The sequence below is a fragment of the Tachyglossus aculeatus genome, chromosome 4 (assembly GCF_015852505.1).
Source record: "Tachyglossus aculeatus isolate mTacAcu1 chromosome 4, mTacAcu1.pri, whole genome shotgun sequence".
NCBI classification, from domain to species: domain Eukaryota; kingdom Metazoa; phylum Chordata; class Mammalia; order Monotremata; family Tachyglossidae; genus Tachyglossus; species Tachyglossus aculeatus.
In genome coordinates this window covers 518,702-538,105 of record NC_052069.1, presented here as the reverse complement: position 1 = coordinate 538,105, position 19,404 = coordinate 518,702, and the positions used below count along the sequence as shown (strand labels likewise).

Here is a 19,404-nt window from a genome sequence, read left to right as displayed (position 1 = left end):
CCATGGCTCAGTGGAAAGAGGACGGGCTTTGGAGTCAGAGGTCATGAGTTCAAATCCCGGCTCCACCAATTGTCAGCTATGTGCCCCCTCCTTCCTCTCCCCCTCCCCCCGCCTTACCTCCTTCCCTTCACCACAGCACCTGTATCTATGTATATATGTTTGTACGTATTTATTACTCTATTTATTTTACTTGTACATATTTATTCTATTTATTTTATTTTGTTAATATGTTTTGTTTTGTTCTCTGTCTCCCCCTTCTAGACTGTGAGCCCACTGTTCGGTAGGGACCGTCATTATATGTTGCCAACTTGTACTTCCCAAGTGCTTAGTACAGTGCTCTGCACACAGTAAGCGCTCAATAAATACGATTGATTGATTGACTTTGGGCAAGTCACTTAACTTCTCTGCACCTCAGTTACCTCATATGTAAAATGGGGATTAAGACTGTGAGCCCCCCGTAGGGCAACCTGATCACCTTATAACCTCCCCAGCGCTTAGAACAGTGCTTTGCACATAGTAAGAGCTTAATAAATGCCATTATTATTGTTATTATTATTATTATTAACTCGGCAACATATAGAGATGGTCCCTACCCAACAATGGGCACACAGTTTAGAAGGGGGAGACGGACAACAAAACAAAACATGTAGACATTAGAGAAGCAGTGTGGCTCAGTGGAACGAGCACGGGCTTGGGAGTCAGAGGTCATGGGTTATAATCCCGGCTCCGCCACTTGTCAGCTGTGTGACTTTGGGAAAGTCACGTAACTTCTCTGTGCCTCTGTTACCTCATCTGGAAAATGGGGATTAAGAATGTGAGCCCCACATGGGACAACCTAATTACCGTATCAGTGCTTAGAACAGTGCCTGGCACATAGTAAGCGCTTAAAAATACCATCATTATTATTATTATTATTATTATTATTATTATCATTATTTAGACAGGTTTTGTTTCCTTTGTGGAGCTGTCTGGTTGCTTAGCGCTTTTACGGAGTCCTTGCTAAGAGGCTTCTGGCGACCAAGGCCCAGCTGACCTAGATACCCCTCTTCAGGATTCACCGAACAGGGAGATGCTACCACTCCCCGAGAGATGTAGTCCAGAAAACAGAGACAACAGCTTGCTTTTGTTTTTTTGTTTTTTAGTGGTATTGGATAAGCACTTACCATGTGCCAGGAATTGAGACTTGAGATGCAGCTTGGCTCAGTGGAAAGAGGCCGGGCTTTGTAGTCAGAGGTCATGGGTGCTAATTCTGGCTCCGCCGACTGTCAGCTGTGTGACTTTGGGCAAGTCGCTTCACTTCTCTGAGCCTCAGTTCCCTCACCTGTAAAATGGGAACGAAGACTGTGAGCCCCCCGTGGGACAACCTGATCACCTTATAACCTCCGCAGTGCTTAGAACAGTGCTTTGCACATAGTAAGAGCTTAATAAATGCCATTATTATTATTATTATTATTATTATTATTATTATTTGAACTACACGCTGGGGCACATTGGATACAGTCCACGTCCCCTTGGATGGCAGAGGGAAAAGGCTTCTAAAACTAGCCTGTAAAATCTCACAGCTTCTATAACTCTCTCCAAGTCAGTCAGAATTCAGCGCGGTGCCGGCCAGAGAGTCAAAAATAGCATTTCATGCCTTCTTTCACTTTTCATTACTGGATCTGTTTGGTCCAGAAAAATAATAATAATAATAATGTCATTTATTAAGCGCTTACTATGTGCAAAGCACTGTTCTGAGCGCTGGGGAGGTTGCAAGGTGATCAGGTTGTCCCAAGGGGGGCTCACAGTCTTCATCCCCATTTACAGATGAGGGAACTGAGGCCCAGAGAAGTGAAATGACTTGCCCAAAGTCACCCAGCTGACAAGTGGCGGAGTCAGGATTTGAACCCATGACCTCTGACTCCAAAGCCCGTGCTCTTTCCACTGAGCCACGCTTCTTCTCTAAAATGGAATGATGGCGTGTTATCATCCTCATCTTCCCACCCAGACCCTGTCCTCCCCTGACTTTCCCAAATTATATTCAACACCACCCTTGTCCCTGTCTCACAAGCCCATAACCTTGGCATTATCCTCCATTTATCTCTCTCCTACAACCCACATATTCTGTCTGTCAGCAAATCCTGTCAGCTCAACCTTCACAGTATCGCTAAAATCCTTTTCATCTCCATCTGAGCTGCTACCATCTTAATCCAAGCATTTATCCTGTCCTGCCTTGATTATAATAATAATGATGATGGCATTTGTTAAGCGCTTACTATGTGCAAAGCACTGTTTTAAGCGCTGGGGAGGTTACAAGGTGATCAGGTTGTCCCACGGGGGGCTCACAGTCTTCATCCCCATTTTACAGATGAAGTAACTGAGGCCAAGAGAAGTTAAGTGAATTGCCCAAAGTCACACAGCTGGCAATTGTTAGGGCCAGGATTTGAACCTATGACCTCTGACTCCAAAGCTTGGGCTCTTGCCACTGAGCCACGCTGCTTCTCACACTGATTACTGCATCAGCCTCCTCGTTGACCTCCCTGCCTCCTGCCTTTCCCCACTTCTGTCCATATTTCGCTGTGCCGCCCGGTCATTTTTTTACAAAAACATTCAGTCCCTGTCTCCCCCCTCTTCAAGAACCTCCTCTGCACACAGTAAGCGCTCAGTAAATACGATTGATGATGATGATGGTAGCCCATCCACCTCTGCATCAACCAGAGGCTCTCCCCTCCTACTTAACCTCAATGCTCTAGAAGAATTAGAATTAGAATCTAGAACTAGAGAAGCAGTGTGGCTCAGTGGAAAGAGCCCGGGCTTTGGAGTCAGAGGTCATGGGTTCATATTCCGGCTCCACCACTTGTCAGCTATGTGATTTGGGCAAGTCACTTCACTTCTCTGTGCCTCAGTTCCCACACCTGTAAAATGGGGATGAAGACTGTGAGCCCCCCGTGGGACAACCTGATCACCTTATATCCCCCCCAGCCCTTAGAACAGTGCTTTGCACATAGTAAGTGCTTAATAAATGCCATCATTATTATTATTATCTCTGACTACCATCCCGACTCTGCCACATGTCTGCTTTGTGACCTTGGGCAAGTCACTTAACGTCTCTGAGCCTCAGTTACCTCATCTGTAAAATGGGGATTAAGACTGTGAGTCCCCCGTGGGACAACTTGATCACCTTGTATTCCCCCCCCCCCCCGTGCTTAGAACAGTGCTCTGCACATAGTAAGTGCTTAACAAATGCCATTATTATTATTATTATTATTATCATCATTATTACTACAACCCAACCTCCACGCCTCTAACACCAACCTACTCTGTGTGCCTTGATCTCATCTATTTTGTCACCTCACCCCTTGTTCATGTTCTCTCTCAGGCCTGGAATTCCCTTCCCTCCAGCGCTTAGAACAGTGCTTTGCACATAGTAAGCGCTTAACAAATACCATCATTATTATTATATATGATAGACCACCACTGTCCCCACTTTCAAAAGCCCCCTAAAATCACCTCTCCTCCAGGAGGCCTTCCCTGACTAAATTTTTTGCTTCTCCTGTCATCTGTGCCCTGGGCATCAGCTTTTCACTTGTCTGTGTATTCCCTCAGCATTTTGTTACTTTCTCTAGCCCCATTCAATATTTAGCATCATTGGCACCATCATCATCATCAATCGCATTTATTGAGCACTTACTTTTGGCAGAATAAAGATGATTACATACGGTTGGGAGAGTACAAAACAAGAAAGTCAGTAGACATGTTCCCTGCTCACAGTGAGCTGATAGTCCAGTGGGGAAAAAAGATGTTAATGTGAATAAATAATTTATAATATATAGATATGAACGTAAGTGCAGTGGGGTTGAGGACGGGGCAAACATCAAATGCCCATGGGTCCCCGATCCAAGTGCATAAATGACTCAGATTCATTCATTCATTCAATCGTATTTATTGAGCGCTTACTGTATGCAGAGCACTGTACTAAGCGCTTGGGAAATACAAATTGGCAACATATACAGACGGTCCCTATCATCATCATCATCAATCGTATTTATTGAGCGCTTACTATGTGCAGAGCACTGTACTAAGCGCTTGGGAAGTACAAATTGGCAACACATAGAGACAGTTCCTACCCAACAGTGGGCTCACAGTCTAAAAAGGGGAGACAGAGAACAAAACCAAACATACTAACAAAATAAAATAGAATAGAATAGATATGTATAGATAATAGATATGTATATGTCCCTACCCAACAGTGGGCTTACAGTCTAGAAGATGGGTGAAGGAACCCAGAGAAATGAGGACTAAGCGCTTAGTACAGTGCTCTGCACACAGTAAGCGCTCAATAAATACGATTGAATGAATGAAAGACTTTATCGGGGAAGGCCTCTTGGAAGAGATGTGATCTTAATAAGGCTTTGAAGGTGGGGGAAATGGTGGTCTGGAGTGTGTGGAGGAGGAGGGAGTTCGAAGTTACGGGGAGGATATTCATTCATTCATTCATTCAATCGTATTTATTGAGCGCTTACTGTGTGCAGAACACTGTACTAAGCGCTTGGGAAGTACAAGTTGTCAACATATAGAGACGGTCCCTACGCAACAGCGGGCTCACAGCCTAGAAGGGGGAGGCAGAGAACAAAACAGAACATAGTAACAAAATAAAATACATAGAATAAATATGTACAAATAAAATAAATAAATAGGTAGCAATTGGCAGAGCCATGAAAGAGAGGGTGGAGGCGAGATAGAGATTGGGGTACTGTGAGTAAGCTGGCACAAGCGCCTGGCTTAGTGGAAAGAGCACAGATTTGGGAGTCACAGGTCATGGGTTCTAATCCCGGCTCCGCCACTTGTCAGCTGTGTGACGCTAGGGAAGCCACTTCACTTCTCTGGGCCTCACTTATCTGTAAAATGGGAATGAAGGCTGTGAGCCCACGTGGGACAACCTGGTTACCTTGTGTCTACCCCAGTGCTTAGAACAGTGCTTGGCACATAGTAAGTACTTAACAAATACCATTATTATTATTATTATCATTATTAGTACTGTGCTTTGCACGCAGTAAGCGCTCAATAAGTATGATTGAGTGAACTAGAGGAGTAAAGTGTGCAGGTTGGGCTGTAAGAGGAGATCAGGGGGGTAAAGTAGGAGCTGATTGAGAGCCTGAAAGCAATTGATAAGGCATTTGCTTTTGTAAATATTCTTTTATTCTTTCCCCTCTCTGTAATTTATTTTAATGGCTCTGCCCCGCTGTAGAGCCTGAGTTCCTCGTGGACAGGGATCACATCTACCAAATCTGTTGGATTGTCCTTTCCCGAAGGCATAATAATAATAATAATAATAATAATAATAATAATAATAGCATTTATTAAGCGCTTACTATGTGCAAAGCACTGTTCTAAGCGCTGGGAAGGTTACAAGGTGATCAGGTTGTCCCACGAGGGGCTCACAGTCAATCCCCATTTTACAGATGTGGGAACTGAGGCACAGAGAAGTTAAGTGACTTGCCCAAAGTCACACAGCTGACAGGTGGTGGAGCTGGGATTTGAACCCATGACCTCTGACTCCAAAGCCCAGGCTCTTTCCACTGAGCCACGCTGCTTCTATGCAGACAGTACTCTGCACACAGAAAATGCTCGCAAAATACCATCTCATGCATTCATTCATTCATGCAGTCGTATTTATACGATTGATTGATTTATTGGGCGCTTACTGTGTGCAGAGCACTGTACTAAGCGCTTGGGAAGTACAAGTTGGCAACATATAGAGACGGTCCCTACCCAACAACGGACTCACAGTCTAGAAGGGGGAAACGGACAACAAAACAAAACGTATTAACAAAATAAAATAAATAGAATAAATATGTACAAATAAAATAGAGTAGTAAATACGTACAAACATATACATCTATACAGGTGCTGTGGGGAGGGGAAGGAGGTAAGGTGAGGGGGATGGGGAGGAGGAGAAGGGGGAGAGGAAGGAGGGGGCTCAGTCTGGGGGCTCAATAGGCTCAGTAGTCACACACCGTCTGCTGTGTGACCTTGGGCAAGTCACTTAACTTCTCTGTGCCTCAGTTGCCTCATCTGTAAAATGGGGATGAAAAGTGTGAGCTCCACATTGGACAACCTGATTACCCTGTATCTACCCCAGTGCTTAGAAGAGTGCTTAGCATATAGTAGGCATTTAATAAATTACCTTAATCATTATTATTATTATTGATTGACTGATTGATTAATCTTGCTCCTAAAGGTCTGCTGGGGGCCAACCATCAGTAGTATTTATTGGGTGTTCTTGCTGTGCAGAGCACTGCACTAAGTGTTTGGGAGAGTTCAACAGAGTTAGCAGACATGATCCATGGCCTCGAGGGGACTGCTGTCTAGCGTGGGAGACTCTAGAATAAAATAAAGGCAAGAGGAAGCAATAGCGCACAGCGATATGTGCATAATGATAATTGTGGCATTTGTTAAGTGCTTACTATGTGCCAAGCACTGTACTAAACACGGGGTTAGATACAAGATAATCAGGTCCCCCAGGGGACTCAGTCTGTGGAGGGAGAACAGATATTGAATCTCCATTTTGCAGATGAGGGAACCGATGCACAGAGAAGCTAAGTGACTCGCCCAAGGTTACACAGCAGAGTGCAACAAAGTGCACCAAGCGTGCAGGCGTGGCGGATGCTCTGTGAATTAAAATAAATTAATTGTGCCATTAAAATAAATTACAGAGAGGGGAAAGAATAAAAGAATATTTACAAAAGCAAATTACCTTATCAATACCCAAGTGCTTAGGTGAGGTGGAAGTGTTGAACTGACAGCTGGTTATTATAATTATTATATAATATTATTATTATTATTCTGTGCTGTCAAGTCGTTTCCGATTGATAGAGATTCCATGGATATACTTTCTCCAGAATGTCCTGTCCACTGCCATTATCCGCAACTTTTCTAGCGGCTCTTCCGTTATCGTTGTTACGGTCTCTCCGTCTAGCTGCCGATCTGCCTCCTCCACGTTTTCCCTGGACTTTCCCCTTTCCCTAGCATTAGTGTCTTCTCCAGAGAATCAGTCCTCTGATGGGGATTATTATTATTATTGTTGCTAATAATAATATTATTGTTGCTAATAATAATAATTGCGCTATTTGTTAAGAACTTACTATATGTTAAGGTAGATACAGGATAATCGGGTCCCACATAGGGCTCACAGAGTAGACAGGAGGTGAGGAAGCTGAGGCACAGAGAAGTTGTACTTCCCAAGCGCTTAGTACAGTGCTCTGCACACAGTAAGCGCTCAATAAATACGATTGAGTGATTGAATTTAGTTGTATTTATTGAGAGCTTTCTGTGTGCAGAACATTTTACTGAGCACTTGGAAGAGGACAATAGAACAATAAACAGACACATTCCCTGCCCACAGCGGGCTTACAGTCTAGAGGAGAAGCTTCTTGTAGCTGCTTCTTGAGAAGCAGCGTGGCTCCATGGAAAGAGCCCGGGCTTTGGTCAGAGGTCATGGGTTCAAATCCCGGCTCCACCAGTTGTCAGCTGTGTGACTCTGGGCAAGCCACTTAACTTCTCTGGGCCTCAGTTACCTCATCTGTAAAATGGGGATGAAGACTGTGAGCCCCCCGTGGGACAACCTGATCACCTTGTAACCTCCCCAGCGCTTAGAACAGTGCTTTGCACATAGTAAGCGCTTAATAAATGCCATCATTATTATTATTATTGTTAGAGGGGGAGATAGACATTAATAGAAATAAAGCAATGACAGATATGGGCATAAGTGCCGTGGGGCTGGGAGCGGGGAATGAATAAAGGGAGCAAGTCTGGGTGACCCGGAAGGGAATGGGAGAAGAGGAAAGGTGGGTTTAATCAGGGAAGGCTTCTCAGAAGAGATGTGCTTTCAGTAAGGTCACAGAGGAAGGAGTTGCCGGAGCCAGGCCTGGGCTCTTTCTACTAGGCCACGCTGATTCTCCAATTAGGAAATGTTTGTGCTGCAGTTGCCAGCACAGCAGAGAAACAATCAATCAATCAATCGTATTTATTGAGCGCTTACTGTGTGCAGAGCACTGTACTAAACGCTTGGGAAGTACACTTCAGAAACAGTCTGAAGTGCCGAGATGCTGGGGCTTGGGGTGCACGGAGGTTTCTCTGCTGCCCTGATTTGAGGGATGGGAGACTGGGCATCATCATCATCATCATCAATCGTATTTATTGAGCGCTTACTGTGTGCAGAGCACTGTACTAAGCGCTTGGGAAGTCTGTGAGCCCCACGTGGGACAACCTGATAACCTTGTATCAGGAGAAGCAGTGTGGCTCAGTGGAAAGAGCCCGGGTTTGGGAGTCAGAGGTCGTGGATTCCAATCCTGGCTCCCCCACATGTCTGCTCTGAGGCCTTGGGCAAATCACTTAATTTCTCTGAGCCTCAGTTGCCTCATCTGTAAAATGGGGATTAAGGCTGTGAGCCCCACGTGGGACAACCTGATCACCTTGTATCCCCCCAGTGCTTAGAACAGTGCTTCGCACATAGTAAGCCCTTAACAAATGCCATCATTATTATTATTATTATTATTATTATTATTATTATTACCCCAGCGCTTAGGACAGTGCTCAGCACATAGTAAGGGCTTAACAATTACCATCATCATCATCATCATCATCAATATTTATAGCATTTTCTGTAGACTCTAAGCTCATTGTGGTCAGGGAACATACCTATCAACTCTGTTATATTGTACTCTCCCAAGTGCTTAGTACAGACAGTACTTTGCACTCAGAAAATCCTCAATAAATATGGTTGATTGATTGATTGATCTTTCTCCTGAAGCTGTCTTGGGGGCAACAATCAATAATGATGGCATTTGTTAAGCGCTTACTATGTGCCATGTACTGTTCTAAGTGCTTGGGGGGGTGGGGGGGGATACAGGATAATCAGATTGTCCCACGTGGGGCTCACAGTCTTAATCCCCATTTTACAGATGAGGTGAGAGGCACAGAGAAGTTAAGTGACTTGCCCAAAGTCACAGAGCTGACAAGTGGCAGAGCCGGAATTAGAACCCATGACCTCTGGCTCTCAAACCCGTGTTTTTTACACTGAGCCATGCAGCTTTCCTAGTATTTATTGGGTGTTTTCTCTGTGCAGAGCACCCCACTAAGTGTTTGGGAGAGTCCAAGAGAGCAGAAAAGATCCCTGGCTTCAGGGAGCTTATTGTCTAGCTGAGGAGACAGCCCCATTGCACTTATGTCCATTGCTGTAATTTAGTTATTTCTATTAATGTCTGTCTCCCCTTCTGGACTGTAAGCCCACTGTGAGTAGGGAATGTGTCTGTTTCTTCTTGTGTCTGTTTCTTCTTGCAGAGAAGCAGCGTGGCTCAGTGGAAAGAGCCCGGGCTTTGGAGTCAGAGGTCATGGGTTCGAATCCCGACTCCGCCACATGTCTGCTGTGTGATCTTGGGCGAGTCACTTAACTTCTCTGGGCCTCAGTTACCTCATCTGTAAAATGGGGATTAAGACTGTGAGCCCCACGTGGGACAACCTGATCACCCTGTATCCTCCCCAGTGCTTAGAACAGTGCTTTGCATGTAGTAAGCGCTTAACAAATGCCAATTATTATTATTATTATTGTTATACTCTCCCAAGCACTTATTACAGTGCTTTGCATATTCCCTACTCACAGTGAGCTTGGGAGCATACAGTATAACAATAAACAGACACAAATTTCATCCCCATTTTACAGTGAGGAAACTGAGACACAGATAGGTGACTCAGCTAAGGTCACACAAAAGATAAGTGGCAGAGCCAGTATTAGAACCCTGCTGAAAGCTCACCTCGTCCAGGAGGCCTTCCCAGACTGAGCCCCCCTTTTCCTCTGCTCCTCTTCCCTTCCCCATCGCCCCGACTCCCTCCCTGTGCTCTACCCCCCTCTCCTCCCCACAGCACTTGTGTGTATATGTACATATCTATAATTCTATTTATTTTATTAGTGATCATCAATCATCAATCGTATTTATTGAGCGCTTATTGTATGCAGAGCACTGTACTAAGCGCTTGGGAAGTACAAATTGGCAACATATAGAGACAGTCCCTACCCAACAGTGGGCTCACAGTCTGAAAGGGGGAGATGGAGAACAAAACCAAACATACTAACAAAATAAAATAAATAGAATAGATATGTACAAGTAAAATAAATAAATAAATAGAGTAATAAATATGTACAAACATATATACAGGTGCTGTGGGGAAGGGAAGGAGGTAAGATGGGGGGGATGGAGAGTGATGTGTATATATATCTATAATTCCATTTATATTGATGCCATTGATGCCTGTCTGCTTGTTTTGTTGTCTGTCTTCCCCTCTTCTAGACTGTGAGCCCATTGTTGGGTAGGGATTGTCTCTATTTGTTGCCGAATTGTACTTTCCAAGCGCTTAGTGTAGTGCTGTGCACAGAGTAAGCGCTCAATAAATTTGATTGAATTAATAATAATAATAATAATGACGGCATTTGTTAAGCGGTTACTATGTTCAGAGCACTGTTCTAAGCGCTGAGGGGGGATACAAGGTGATCAAGTTGTCCCACGTGGGGCTCACAGTCTTCATCCCCATTTTACAGATGAGGTAACTGAGGCTGAGAATAATAATAATAATGATGGCATTTATTAAGCGCTTACTATGTGCAAAGCACTGTTCTAAGCGCTGGGGAGGTTACAAGGTGATCAGGTTGTCCCACGGGGGGCTCACAGTCTTCATCCCCATTTTACAGATGAGGTAACTGAGGCACAGAGAAGTTGAGTGACTTGCCCAAAGTCACACAGCTGACAGTTGGCAGAGCTGGGATTTGAACCCATGACCTCTGACTCCAAAGCCCGGGCTCTTTGCACTGACCCACGTAAGTGACTTGCCCAAGGTCATACAGCAGCATGCGGCGGAGTCAGCATTCGAACCCATGACCTCTGACTCCAAAGCCCGTGCTCTTTCCACTGAGCCACGCTGCTTCTCTAATTGATCAATCTAATTAATCAATCAATCAATCAATGAGGTGCTCCAACACCCAGGCCAGGGTTCTTTCCATCTAGGCCGTGCTGCTGGGGAGAGCTGGGGATAATAATAATAATAATATTAATGAGGATGGTATTTGTTAAGCACTTAATGTATGCCAAGCCCTGTTCTAAGTGCTGGGGTAGATACAAGGTAATCAGGTTGTCCCAAGTGGGGCTCAGAATTGTACTCCCCATTTTACAGATAATAATAATAATAATAATAATAATAATAATAATAATGGCATTTATTAAGCGCTTACATGTGCAAAGCACTGTTCTAAGCGCTAAGGAGGCTACAAGGTGATCAGGTTGTCCCACGGGGGGCTCACAGTCTTAATCCCCATTTTACAGATGAGGGAACTGAGGCTCAGAGAAGTTAAGTGACTTGCCCAAAGTCACACAGCCGACAAGTGGCGGAGTCGGAATTCGAACCCATGACCTCCGACTCCCAAGCCCCGGCTCTTGTCACTAAGCCCTCTAGGCTTCTGCCCCTCTCAGAGGGGAGAGAGGAGGGGACCGCAGATGGGGAGTTAGAGAGCCACTCATTCATCATCGATCGTATTTATTGAGCGCTTACTGTGTGCAGAGCACTGTACTAAGCGCTTGGGAAGTCCAAGTTGGCAACATATAGAGACATATAGAGTGCAGTACTTTGCACTCAGAAAATCCTCAATAAATATGGCAACATATAGAGACGGTCCCTACCCAACAGTGGGCTCACAGTCTAAAAGGGGGAGACAGAGAACAAAACCAAACATACTAACAAAGTAAAATAAATAGAATAGATATGTACAAGTAAAATAAATAAATAAAGAGTAACAAATATGTACACTGTCTTCCCTGGGCTAGCGCTACCTTTGTACAGTCCCGCCTTCCTTTCCCCGTATTTGTTAAGCGTTTACTATGTGCCAGGCACTGTACTAAGCTCTGGGATAGATACAAGCTAGTCAGGTTGGACATAGTCCGTGTCCCATCTGGGGCTCCCAGTCTTATGCCCCATTTTACAGTTGAGGCAACTGAGTCCCAGAGAAGTGACCTGTCACACAAGAGACAGGTGGCAAAGGCAGGATTAGAACCCAGGCCCTTCAGACTCCCCCCAGGCCCGGGCTCTATCCATTAGGCAATGTTGCTTCTGCATCAATCGGAGCTCTAGGCTTTGTCTGTGTCAGATGAAGAGAAGTAAAACGAAGAAGGAAGTGGAGAAACACTGTATGTAAACTTGGCATGGTATGAAGTGAGAAATTAGGACAGATTTGTTGCGCTTTTTAATTTTGCAAATCCTGGCCGTTTGTGTTCTGTCAGTGGTGTTCATTCATTTCGGGGCATTTTCCCCTCCGCTTCTCCACCCTCCCTCGTTAAACGATTCCATTTCACGCAGCTTTATTCTGACACGGCCTGTGTGTGACTGAAAAAAATTAATCAAAAATCACACCACTAATCCAACGCGCCGCAGCACACCTTGGGGAACAAATTAGAATTTCGGATCCTTCCAGTGGAAAAAATCAGTCTTGTGAGAGCTTAATCTTCAGCCTGACTAGGCCGAGTCCAAGTGATGAGCACCAGGTCTTTTCCATTATTTAGACAAAATTAATTAGAAATTATTACAGCTCTGTTTTTAACTCAAATTTCCCATCTATTTTCTTTCTTGTGTGGCATTATTTTGCTCATTTCGTGAAACATTAAAAAAAAAACAATGCTGGCTTACTAAAACTTTTTCTTGCCAGGAACAAAGGAAAGAGCAAATATAGTACACTTTTCTTGAAGAAACTAGTAGGCAAAGTGAAACCCATGTGTGTCCTTCTTTTGGGGAGATAACCTCACAGTTGATTGTCTTTCAGCAGGGATTACGTTTTATGTTCCTTCTCTAGCCCCATTCCATCCTATCACGGTGCTGCCCTGAACCCAGTGAGCGCTCAGTAACGAAAAATAATAGGAACAATTATTAACAATTACAATAATAGTGATATTTAAGGCCGTAATATTTATTTCTATTAATGTCTGTCTCCCCCTTTAGACTGTAAACTCGTTGTGGCAGGGAATGTGTCTGTTTATTGCTCTATTGTACTTAGTACTTAGCAGCGTGGCTCAGTGGAAAGAGCACGGGCTTTGGAGTCAGAGGTCATGGGTTCGAATCCCGGCTCCACCACGTCTGCTGTGTGACCTTGGGCAAGTCACTTAACTTCTCTGAGCCTCGGTTACCTCATCTGTAAAATGCGGATTAAGACTGTGAGCCCCACGTGGGACAACCTGATCACTTTGTATCCCCCCAAGCGCTTAGAACAGTGCTTTGCACATAGTAAGCGCTTAACAAATGCCAACATTATTATTATTATTATTACAGCGCTCCACACATAGTAAGCACTCCATAAATATGATTGACTGACTGACTGACTTCATCCTATTTCGGGAGATGCAGCGAAAGCGGAGCAGTTGAAAACTCTTGCAGGGATCAGGGGCCCCGGCGGGCGGCCTCAGAATTTACAGTAGGATTTTGGAGTTTCTGTCTCAATTAAGCTCAGGCTCACCACTTCTTCATGATCGCCCCAGAAACATTCAGCTTCTCTCCCTCAGTTCTCTGGCCTCTTCAGTGTGGTTTTATCCAGGAGTGGGTTCTGCCAGCTCTTCCATAATTTAGTCAGGCGGTCCGTTGAATTTATTGAGCTTATTTATTTATTGCTGCCTGGATCGTGTTTGTGCAGAAACGCTCTGGGCATGTTACTCCCCTCCTCAAAAATCTCCAGTGGCTGCCAGTCAACCTACACATCAAGCAAAAACTCCTCACTCTCGGCTTCAAGGCTGTCCATCACCTCGCCCCCTCCTACCTCACCTCCCTTCTCTCCTTCTCCGGCCCATCCCGCACCCTCCGCTCATTTATTTTACTTGTACATATTTACTATTCTATTTTTATTTTATTTTATTTCTATATTTATTTTGTTAATGATGTGCATCTAGCTTTATTTCTATTTAGTCTGATGACTTGACACCTGTCTACATGTTTTGTTTTGTGGTCTGTCCCCCCCCCTTCTAGACTGTGAGCCAGTTGTTGGGTAGGGACCGTCTCTATCTATTGCCAACTTGTACTTCCCAAGCGCTTAGTACAGTTCTCTGCACACATTAAGCGCTCAATAAATACGATTGAATGAATGAATTGAGCACTTACTGTGTGCAGAGCACTGTACTAGGCTCTTGGGGCACTCAGACTTGGCAAGAGACCTCAGCCACGGGATTGGTGACGGTGTCAGGACCGCAGCAGAAAAAGGATCATGGTCGCTTCTTCCTTGGAGGTATCAGGCTCTGCAACGGGGCTGGAAAGCGCTTAGAACAGTGCTTAGCGCATAGTAAGCACTTAACAAATACCATTTTAAAAAAGTATAATCAAGATGTTGGAAGTGCATCCTTAATCAATCAATCAATTGTATTTATTGAGCACTTATTGTGTGCAGAGCACTGTACTAAGCGCTTGGGAAGTACAAGTTGGCAACATCTAGAGACAGTCCCTACCCAACAGTGGGCTCACAGTCTAAAAGGGGGAGACAGAACAAAACCAAACATACTAACAAAATAAAATAAATAGAATAGATATGTACAAGTAAAATAAATAAATAGAGTAATAAATATGTACAAACATATGTACACATATACAGGTGCTGTGGGGAAGGGAAGGAGGTAAGATGGGGGCAGATGAAGCTAAGATTTTGCAAATCCTAGTGGAAAGACCATGGGCCTGGGATTCTGTGGCAGAGCTGCCGTGTGACCTTGGGCAAGTCACTTCACTTCTCTGTCCCTCAGTTCCCTCATCTGTAAAATGGGGATTCAGTACCTGTTCCCCCTCCTGCTTAGACTGTGAGCCCCATGTATGTCCTGGGGTGGGTCAGTGGAAAGAGCCCGGGCTTTGGAGTCAGAGGTCATGGGTTCAAGTCCCAGCTCCACCACTTGTCAGCTGTGTGACTTTGAGCAAGTCACTTCACTTCTCTGTGCCTCAGTTACCTCATATGGAAAATGGGGATTAAGAGTATGAGCCCCCCGTGGGACAACCTGATCACCTTGTAACCTCCCCAGTGCTTAGAACAGTGCTTTGCACATAAGTGCTTAATAAATGTCATTATTATTATTATTATCATTATTACCCCAGAACTTTGTAGAATGCATGGCACATCTCCCCCTCTCGATTATGAGCTCACTCTAGGCAGGGAATGTATCTGTTTTGATGATAATAATAATAATGATATTTGGTAAGTACTTACTATGTGCCACTGTACTAATGAATTACAAGCAAATCGGGTTAGACACAATCCCTGTCCCACGTGGGGCTCACAGTCTCAATCCCCATTGTACAGCTGAGGTAACTGAGGCCCAGAGAAGTGAAGTGACTTTCCCAAAGTCACACAGCTGACAAGTGGCGGAGCCGGGTTTAGAACCCATGACCTTCTGACTCCCAAGCCTGTACTCTATTCATGTTTTGTTTTGTTGTCTGTCTCCCCTTTCTAGACTGTGAGCCCGTTGTTGGGTAGGGACCGTCTCTATATGTTGCCGACTTGTACTTCCCAAGCGCTTAGTACAGTGCTCTGCACACAGTAAGTGCTCAATAAATGCGATTGAATGAATGAATGCTGTGATTTTGTTGTATCGTACTCTCCCGGGCACTTAGTACAGTGCTTTACAATCAATCAATCAATCAATCAATCGTATTTATTGAGCGCTTACTGTGTGCAGAGCACTGTACTAAGCGCTTCGGAAGTCCAAGTTGGCAACATATAGAGACGGTCCCTACTAAGTCCCCAGTAAATATGATTGAATAATGAATGAATGGAATAATAATAATAATGATGATAATGGCATTTATTAAGTGCTTACTATGTGCAAAGCACTGTACTAAGTGCTGGACCATTATTATTATTATTCTTCTCTATGCCTCAGTTCCCTCATCTGCAAAATGGGGATTCAATACCTGTTCTTCCTGCTTTGTCTGTGAGCCCTAACTGGGACCTGATTTTCTTGTATCTAACTCAGCGTTTAGTACAGAGCTTGATACATAGTAAGTGCCTAACGTATACCTCAATAATGATGTTGATGATGATGATGAAGAAGGGAATTCTGAGTTTTTTATGGTATTTAAGTGCATATTATGTGGCAAACACTGTACTAAGCAGCGTGGCTCAGTGGAAAGAGTGCAGGCTTTGGAGTCAGAGGTCATGCGTTCAAATCCCGGCCCCGCCAGTTAATCAGCTATGTGACTTTGGGCAAGTCACTTAACTTCTCTGGGCCTCAGTTACCTCAACTGTAAAATGGAGATTAAGACTGTGAGTCCCCCATGGGACAACCTGATCACCTTGTAACCTCCCCAGCGCTTAGAACAGTGCTTTGCACATAGTAAGCGCTTAATAAATGCCATTATTATCATTATTATTATTAATCAGATTGGACACAGTCCCTGTTCCACACAGGGCTCACAGTCTTAATCCCCATTTTACAGATGAGGTCACTGAGGCCCAGAGAAGTTTAAGTTTGAGAAGCAGCATGGCTCAGTGGAAAGAGCCCGGGTTTTGGAGTCAGAGGTCATGGGTTCAAATCCCGGCTCCGCCAATTGTCAGCCGGGTGACCTTGGGCAAGTCACTTAACTTCTCTGAGCCTCAGTTACCTCATCTGTAAAAATGGGGATTAAGACTGTGAGCCCCACGTGGGCCAACTTGATCACCTTGTATCCCCCCAGCGCTTAGAACAGTGCTTTGCACATAGTAAGCGCTTAACAAATGCCATCATTATTATTATTATTATCAAGTGAGTTACCTGAGGTCACACAGCATACAGGTGGCAGAGCCGGGATTAGAACCCAGAACCTCTGAGTTCCAGGCCCGTGTTCTCTCCAATAGGCCACGCTGTTCCTCTTGAAACCAGCCTGTAACTGTTGGGAGGCAATGACCATCTAGGTAGAGCACTTAGTACAGTGCTTTGCACACAGTAAGTGCTCAGTAAATACAATTGAATGAATGAATTGTATTCTTACCTCCTCCCTTCCCCACAGCACCTGTATATATGTTTGTACATATTTTTTTACTCTATTATTTATTTAATTTATTTCTACATATCTATTCTATTTTATTTTGTTAGTATGTTTGGTTTTGTTCTCTGTCTCCCCCTTTTAGACTGTGAGCCCACTGTTGGGTAGGGACTGTCTCTATATGTTGCCAATTTGTACTTCCCAAGCGCTTAGTACAGTGCTCTGCACATAGTAAACGCTCAATAAATACGATTGATGATGATGATGATGATGAAGGTAAATTCCGTTCCAACCTTCTCATTCCAGAGGTCTGATCCTCAGCTTCTGGCTCAGTTCTACTACGCAGATGAAGAGTTAAACCAAGTTGCTGCGGAATTGGACAGCCTGGATGGGAGGAAAGACCCCCAGAGGTGTACCCTGCTTGTCAATCAGTTCCGCTCCTGTCAGGTAAGGAGCCGGGGAGGGGTAGCGACCGTCGTTCGGGTCACAAGCAAGTGGCCTCTGTGATAAACACCCATCTCGGAGCCTTGGAGGGAGACTATAATTCTGTTTAATCTGATAATAATAATAATACTGTCATTGTTAAGCACTTAAGAAGCAGCATAAATAATAATAATAATAATGATGGCATTTATTAAGCGCTTACTATGTGCAAAGCACTGTTCTAAGCGCTGGGGAGGTTACAAGGTGATCAGGTTGTCCCACGGGGGGCTCAGAGTCTTCATCTCCGTTTTCCAGATGAGGGAACTGAGGCCCAGAGAAATGAAGTGACTTGCCCGAAGTCACACAGCTAATTGGCCGAGCCAGGATTTGAACCCACGACCTCCGACTCCAAAGCCCGGCCTCTTTCCACTGAGCCACGCTGCTTCTCTAAGCGTGGCTGCATGGCTCAGTGGAAAGAGCACGGGCTTTGGAGTCAGAGGTCGTGGGTTCAAACCCGAATCCACCAATTGTCAACTGTGTGACTTTGGGCAAGTCACTTCTCTGGGCCTCAGTTACCTCATCTGTAAAATGGGGATTAAGACTTTGAGCCCCCGTGGGACAACCTGATCACCTTGTAAGCTCCCCAGCGCTTAGAACAGTGCTTTGCACATCGTAAGCGCTTAATAAATGCTATCATTATCATTATTATTATCACTGTTCAAAGCACTGAGGGGGGATACAAGGTGATCAGGTGTCCCTTGTGGGGCTCACAGTCTCCGACCCCATTTTAGAGATGAGATAACTGAGGCTCAGAGAAGTTAAGTGACTTGCCCAAGGTCACACAGCAGACACGTGGAAGAGCACACAGCACCTGTATATATGTTTGTACGTATTTATTACTCTATTTTATTTGTACATATACTGTTTATTTTATTTTGTTAATATGTTTTGTTTTGTTCTCTGTCTCCCCCTTCTAGACTGTGAGCCCACTGTTGGGTAGGGACCGTCTCTATATGTTGCCAACTTGTACTTCCCAAGCGCTTAGTACAGTGCTCTGCACACAGTAAGTGCTCAATAAATACGATTGAATGAATGAATGAATGGACCCATGATCTCTGACTCCTGTGCCTGGGCTCTTTCCACTGAGCCACGCTGCTTCTCTGATGGTATTGAGGCCTGTCTACTTCTTTTATTCTGTTGTCTTTCCCCCACCTTTTAAACTGTGAGCCCGTTGTTGGGTAGGGACCGTCTCTAGATGTTGCCGATTTGTATTTCCCAAGGGCTTGGTACAGTGCTCTGCACACAGTAAGCGCTCAATAAGTACGATTGAATGAATGAATGAGACATTCCCCCTGCGAGTTTGACCTGTCTTCCTCAAACTCAAGACCACTATGGTATTCGAGGGGGCTTCGGCAAAACTGTGCGCCGAGTAGCTCGAAATGAGCCTGGTGATGATAAGGTGGTGGATCAGTCTGAAGAGGGTGTCTTTAATTAATCAATCAATCAATCAGTGATATTTATTGAGCACTTACTGTGTGCGGAACACTTGTCTAAGCGCTTGGAAGACAGGTCAAACTCGCAGGGGGATTATCTCCATTCATTCAGTCGTATTTATTGAGCGCTTACTATGTGCACAGCACTGTACTAAGCCCTTGGGAAGTACAAATCGGCAACATATAGAGACGGTCCGTACCCAACAGTGGGCTCACAGTCTAGAAGGGTGGGGACAGACAACAGAATAAAAGAAGTAGACTGGCATCATCATCATCATCAATCATCATCAATCGTATTTATTGAGCGCTTACTATGTGCAGAGCACTGTACTAAGCGCTTGGGAAGTAGAAATTGGCAACATATAGAGACAGTCCCTACCCAGCAGTGGGCTCACAGTCTAAAAGGGGGAGACAGAGAACAAAACCAAACATACTAACAAAATAAAATAAATAGAATAGATATGTACAAATAAAATAAATAAATAAATAG

General features: G+C 44.5%; 1 protein-coding gene across 2 annotated transcripts in view; it reads left to right on the top strand.

Moving 5' to 3' along the window:
- The window catches only part of ZFYVE28 (zinc finger FYVE-type containing 28), a 184,978-nt gene that overhangs the window by 71,279 nt on the left and 94,295 nt on the right, over window positions 1–19,404 (top strand). For both annotated transcript variants that reach the window (XM_038745215.1, XM_038745217.1), the window contains exon 2: window positions 17,305–17,445. In XM_038745215.1, the coding sequence (XP_038601143.1) occupies window positions 17,305–17,445 (141 nt within the window). The remainder of the gene's footprint in view (window positions 1–17,304; window positions 17,446–19,404) is intronic.